The following is a 6,000-nucleotide window of genomic DNA, read 5'->3' as shown; positions in this document are numbered from 1 at the left end:
GTTTTCGTCCTTGTTCTCTCGCTTCGTTACTTCGTTTCATCGTTACTCTTCAAACAGGCCTCTTTCGTGATTTCGGAACCCTATGCCTATGATCCCTTCACCATCACCACCATGTCCTCCCTCCTCGAAACCCACCTCGCCAAACTGGAATCCCTCATAGCCACCCAGAACCGACGAATCGAAGATCAGAACGCGTTGATCTACACTCTCTCCCAACGGAACGACCACTTCGCCAACGAGCTCGCTCGACTCTCCACGGCCGATCGTCTCCACACCCGCTCCATCCACCGTCTATCGGAGAAGGTTTTCACAGACGGAGAGTGGATAGAGACCGGAACGTCTGTCAAGAGATGGGCTGCAGAACAGAACTGGAAGAAGGGAGACGAGGGACCTCTCTCGTGGGAATGGATGGTGCGTGTTGACCTCTCGCTTCTCCTTCCTCCCCTCCTTCCCCCATCCTCTATCCGTCTCCTCCTTTCTTACATGAGCTGATCTCTGCCTCCTGCTCTCTACTCTCATACAGAGACACAGCAGACGGCCGGCGTTCTCACCCTTCCTCAACCTTCCCGAGGAGCTCGTCGCCATGATTCTCCAAGCGTGCACCCTCGACTCCCTCGCCTCCCTTTCCTCCGTCTCGATGCACTTCCTCCGAAGAACATCTCCCCTCATCTACAAAGAGATCACTGTCGACGGGAAGTTGGCAGCTAGGTTGTTCTGCGAGAGAGTGAGTTCTGACATCCCTATCTTCCTGGCGGAAGCTCTTCCCTTTGTTTCAATCTCGGAGAGCTCACACGCCTCCTGTTTTCCCTTCTCGCCCCCTCGCTCGCTTCAGAACCCAGAAGATCAATACAGGAATCGACGGATCCACCCTTTCCTATCCTTCGAGAACACCAGGAAGATCACTCTCGACAACGGCGTTCGACTGGCCTTACACCACAAGACCCTCGAGGTCTCCATCGGTCGATTCTCTTCGAAAACCCTCAACCTCGACTCCATCGCTTTTCGATCTACTCAACCCACTCACGGTGAGTCTCACCCTCACCCTCGTTGTTCCCCTCCTCTGGAGCTGACCTCGCCTTTCTTTTCTTCTCGTCAGACCTCCACTTCTGGACTCCCCTCCTCTCCATCCTCAACCCTTACCACGTCCGTCCCTTCTCTTCTATCCCCTCTCCTCAGCGAGACCTGACCGATCTTCCACTCTTCCTCGGAACAGATCAAGCTCTACGGTGCTCAAAACGATCAATTCCGCTTCCCCAAAGTCATCCCTCTCCCTCTCACGGGAGCTCCCTTCCTCGACTCCTGGACTCGACTGGAATCCGTCACGTCGATAGGAGAAATCGTCTTCACTAACACCGATGGATCCCTGGCTCTTCTTCCCAACCGTCCAGCAGGGACCCCCGGACCTGGACGCAGAGCTCGTCACGTCGAGTACCAGATCCATCAAGCTCCGCCGAAGGGAGAAGGGACGAAGGTGCGCTCAATCTCCAAGTCGTTCAAACCGAGTTCAGAGACGCGTCGCTGACCTTGGTTTTTTTCTGCTGTTTGCGCTCAGACCATCGAAGTCCTGGATCCGGAGAAGGTTCTCGAAGTCATGCGAGATCGATACACCCCTCAGGTTGGACTTTGGACCTACCTTCGAGCTGTGATGGTCGAGACGGAGCCGGCCGTGGATCCTGACCTTTCTACGACGCCGAAATCGAAGTCGAGGAAGAAGGGGAGGAGAAAGGGAGGACGATGAGGCGGAGGAGCAGTAGGAGAAGGGAGTCAACAGCAGCTGGCGAGTTGAGGACGTGACGGGGAAGGAAAAGGGAGGGGGACGCGTGTTGGTTGTTTGCGACGCGTTCGTCTCGTTTCGTTTTCGTCTCGTTTTCACCCTTTGGGTTTCGTTTTGTTTCTCTGTGCTACATCGGTTGCTATCTTCTTACACACACCACTCTCCGCCTATTCACACCTTTCGCTGACGTTCAGCTTCGAGAAAAGACATCGTACAAACAGAGAGAATTGAGCAGCAAAGGGAGAACGAGAACGCAAGCAAGAAGAGATGAGGAAAAGGGAGAGCACGAGGAGCAGGCAAAGCAAGAACAGGTAGAGAGAGAGTTCAAAAGCAAGAAGAGAGAGAGAGAGAGAGGAGTAGGGGAGTGTCCAAAGGGAGGAAGTGAAAGCAAAAAAAAGAAGAGAGAGGAGAGGTAAACGCGACGGAGGGAGAGCAAAGGAGGAGAAGAAAGGGTGGCCATCCGAGAAACGAAGAAAAAGCAGAAGAAAGAGAAAGGAAAGAGACGAGAGGAGAAATGCAGGTCACGGAAGTATATTGTGTGTGTGTGACGCGAGAAAGAGAGAGAGAGAGAGAGGGAGGTAGCACGAGTAGTTTGAGAGAGGAGAGATTACGGACAGACAGACAGAGCGAGAGAGAGATATTAGGTGTGGGGAAAGGAAGAGGTAGCCTAAGTACCCGTATAGTGTGTAGCGAAAGAGGGAGAATAGAAGATAACGGAAGAAACGAGACGAAGGAAAGGGAGGAGACTGACGAGAACGACCGTCAAAACTACTGAACGACGCAATCCCTACTCCCCTGACTCCTATGTCCTCTTGTCCCATCGTCGATGCTAGGCCTCGCACTCCTAGCCGTATCCATCGACATCCTCTCCGCTCCGATCCTCGAAAGCGGAAGGTCCGATCCCGACGTCGACGACAGAGCGAACTCCGAGGAGACCTCCAACGAATCCCTCGACTCCTGGACCTGAGAAGCTCTCCTAGCTGCACTCGAGGTAGATCCGTACGATCCTTCGTTGCTGTTGGAGTGAGAGCTCGATCCGGTCATGCTGAGCCTCGATTGTCTGGAGCGAGGACGGTCGTCGTTCTGCCGACCTGGGATGGACGGGAAGGCCCAGCGAGAGTTGGAGGGTGACATAGGACGATCTTCGCTCCGGCGACGGACGGTGAAGTCGTTGGAAGGGGTTCCGTTGTGAGTTGGGGACTTGCTTCGTTTCCAGTTGCCGAAGAGCTTGGTGGTTCCGTTGGTGGGAGAGGAGGAGAGAGGGGAGTGAAGAGGGAGGTTGGAATCGATGGTGCTGTTCTTCCTCTGGAGGAGTTCTCGTTGGGCTGAGGAAGGAAGACGAAGCGACGGAAAAGAGAGAAGGAGTCAGTTTGAAGTTCGTTCGAGGGAAGGAAGAAAGGAGGTTCGAATTGAACTGACCTGTCGAGGCAAGCATCTGAGCTCGAAGGTCGCAGTTGATGGGAGCGACCTTCGCACAAGCGACGTGGCAGAGGAGAGTGCATCCTTCGCAGAAGACGGCTGACTTCCGAACCGGATCGGCACAGATCTTGCAGATGACGGCTGAGGAAAGAAGGCGCGAAACAAAACGAACGACGCGTCAGTTTCAGTCTTCGAATCGACTTCGACCCTGAGCCTTCGGTTCTTCGAACGCACCTTTACTGAATGTGCTCTTCACGAACCGATGCTCCTGCATAGGCCTATCGTACTCTAGATCCTGAACCTCCGAAGCAGGTATTGGAATCGGCATCGTCACTGAGTGAAGAAGGGTCGCTGGTCTCCTCGTCGTTTCCTGAGACTGACGACCTCCGACGAGGGTTGATTCGCTAGCTCGGCTGGGGATCTTGACGGGACTCGGTAAGCCTGGGACCTCGGGAGATCGAGTTGGCGAAGCGATGGGGGTTGGGGAGGAGTAGCTTCGTTCGAAGGGTCGTTCGGGAGGAGGGAGGGAGGCTCGAGAGAGGGCTTCCTTGTCCTTGAGGTTCTCCATGTCGGCACTGACTCGTCGGAGGAAGGGGATGGAGTCTTGGGGACGGAGCTGGAAGGAGAAAAGAGAAGATGAAAGACGAGAAGGATCAGCTTCTGAACGCGTCAAAACGGAGAAGAAGGACGACGCGACTGACCTTGTTCAGAGCAAGATGAGGCTTGACCCAATCGTGCTCGAAGAGGACATCGGCAGAAGGTCGCATCGTAGGATCCTTCTCGAAGCACTGCGAGAGGAAGGACTTGAGTTCCGGAGAGGCGTTCTCGGGAAAGGGAGGAGGTCCTCCTTCGACGATTCGGTACATCACTTGGGCGCGACGAACGAAAGCTCAAGTCAGCTTGATCGTTCGAAGAGAGACGACGGAAGGGTAGGTAACTCACCAGCCATCCCGTTGTGGATTTCAGCGAAAGGAGGTTTCCCAGTGAGGAGTTCGATGACGGTGCATCCTAGGGACCAGATGTCCGAAGCCGTCGACGCTCCTTCCATCTGGATGACTTCCGGAGCCACTAAAGAAGCGAAGATAGACGACGAAAGAGTCAGTTGTAAGTCTCGAAAACGAAGAGAAAGGATGAACATACTCCAGTTCGGCGTCCCTGCCACGTCGTTCTCCTTCTTGTGTTCGACGGCGACGAGGTTGAGAGAAACTCCGAAATCCGAGAGCTTGACGTTGCCAGACTTGGTGGTGAGGATGTTGGCGGCCTTGAGATCACAGTGGACGACCTGAAGGGAGCGAAAAAAGGAAGTTCAGTCAGACGAGGGTCGAAGAGAAGGGAAGCGAGAGACGACGCGTCGAGAAAACAAAAACGAACTGACCCTCTGCGTGTGAAGGTAATGCAACCCCTCGAGGATCTTCATCACGTAGCTCGAAACCAAATGCTCCGTAAGATCTCCAAACGACTTGAGCGTCGATCCAAGAGATCCGTTCTCGATGTACCTGATGAAAAAGGAAGAGTCAGCGACGCGTCTTCGGAACCGAACGACCCCTCGAGAGAGACTCACTCCAAGATGATATTCAACGTATCCTCATCCCTCATCATCCCCTCGTACTTCACAATACTCGGATGAGCCAACCTCTTGAGCAGCTCCACCTCCTTCATCAGCTGCGTGATGTCGTCCTCCTGCAGTCCCTCGAGTCGGATCCTCTTGATCGCATGCATCGATCCGTTCCCGAGGTTGAGAGCTCGATAGACGGTTCCGAATTGACCTTTGCCGATGCAGTTTCCGAGACGCTGCAACCAAGAAAAAATACGGAGAGTCAGTTGAGGGTTCAAGAACGAAAAAAAAAAACGAGAGACGGAACGAAGAACGAAGAGAGACTCACGTAAACAACCGAGGGTTTCCCCTCCTCCCTGAACGTAATCAACTGCCTCGTCTCACTCCCCTTCATCAAGCTCGTCGAGCTCCCATCCCTCGACAACGGTCCTCCTACAGGCGACGTCGGCGATCCAAACACTCCTCCTCCGACTCCATTCGCACCACCCTTCCCAAACCTCCCTTCCTCCGACATGCTCTCCCCTCTCTTCTTCATCACAGGTCTCCCTACTCCTCCAGCCGAGGACTCCCTCGACCGACCTCCCACTGCACCGTCCACTTCATCAGCGAACTTGGTCGTCCTCGTCGAAGGAGGTCGAGAGTAATCTGGGACGACGCAGCCATCAGCGAAGCTTGGGGATCCAGGTCGAGACGGGGAGGTAGTGAAGGGTGAGGCTGGGACGCTGTTCGATCCATGTCCGTTTCCGTTCGAGGAGGACGAGGACGAGAAGTTGACGGCAGGGAAGGGCACTCTCAGCGGCGGAGGGGACATCTCTCTCTTTACTCTCGCCTGAGTCGTGTTTCTCCTCTGAACCGTCGGAACGACGCGTTGTCCGTTCCCGTTCGATCCTGCCGGGGACGACGGTCTCGACGGGACGCTGAGGGAGACTGGAGCGAGGAGAGGGGAGGATCCGTTGTTCCTCGACGACGAAGGCATCCCATCGGCGGATCCATCTTCGGCGAGACCTGGGAGGGAGACTGCTGAGGAGGACTTCCTCGAGAGGTCGATGCTGGCTCCTCGTTTGGGGACGTGTCGTCGTGGAGGAGGAGGAGGTGCTGAGTTCGAGTCGCTCCCTCCGTCTTGAGAGGGTGTGGAAGATCGAGCGAGGTTGGATGGACTGACTCTCCTGACTCCGAGAGCTCGTTGCTGCTGGCCGGAAGGGGAGGAAGGTCGAAGGATCGAAGGGAGAGCTCGAGGTCCGAGGGAGGAAGA

General features: G+C 55.1%; 3 protein-coding genes across 3 annotated transcripts; 1 reads left to right on the top strand and 2 right to left on the bottom strand.

Moving 5' to 3' along the window:
- The first annotated feature begins 92 nt into the window (after positions 1-92).
- On the top strand, positions 93-1,973 carry BDY24DRAFT_91870 (uncharacterized protein). The gene is made up of 6 exons (XM_076645236.1): positions 93-411; positions 524-724; positions 833-1,025; positions 1,097-1,143; positions 1,214-1,471; positions 1,553-1,973. Exons 1-6 carry the CDS (start codon positions 112-114, stop codon positions 1,736-1,738), a joined length of 1,185 nt encoding a protein of 394 aa, XP_076500619.1. The 5' UTR covers positions 93-111; the 3' UTR covers positions 1,739-1,973.
- Positions 1,974-2,329: 356 nt separating this feature from the next.
- Positions 2,330-3,271, bottom strand: BDY24DRAFT_374952 (uncharacterized protein). The gene is made up of 2 exons (XM_076638483.1): positions 3,194-3,271; positions 2,330-3,099 (listed from the first exon to the last, which is right to left on the bottom strand). Exons 1-2 carry the CDS (start codon positions 3,207-3,209, stop codon positions 2,543-2,545), a joined length of 573 nt encoding a protein of 190 aa, XP_076500618.1. The 5' UTR covers positions 3,210-3,271; the 3' UTR covers positions 2,330-2,542.
- Positions 3,272-3,377: 106 nt separating this feature from the next.
- BDY24DRAFT_335701 (serine/threonine-protein kinase) lies at positions 3,378-5,262 on the bottom strand (the record flags this gene model as incomplete). Its single annotated transcript, XM_076637203.1, has 7 exons — positions 3,378-3,809; positions 3,886-4,061; positions 4,136-4,261; positions 4,334-4,475; positions 4,569-4,689; positions 4,755-4,984; positions 5,077-5,262. 7 exons carry the CDS (start codon positions 5,260-5,262, stop codon positions 3,378-3,380), a joined length of 1,413 nt encoding a protein of 470 aa, XP_076500617.1.
- Between the last annotated feature and the right edge of the window lie 738 nt (positions 5,263-6,000).

Source organism: Mrakia frigida (genome assembly GCF_051309035.1).
Source record: "Mrakia frigida strain ATCC 22029 unplaced genomic scaffold BDY24scaffold_2, whole genome shotgun sequence".
Classification (NCBI taxonomy): domain Eukaryota; kingdom Fungi; phylum Basidiomycota; class Tremellomycetes; order Cystofilobasidiales; family Mrakiaceae; genus Mrakia; species Mrakia frigida.
This window is presented reverse-complemented; position numbering and strand designations above follow the sequence as displayed.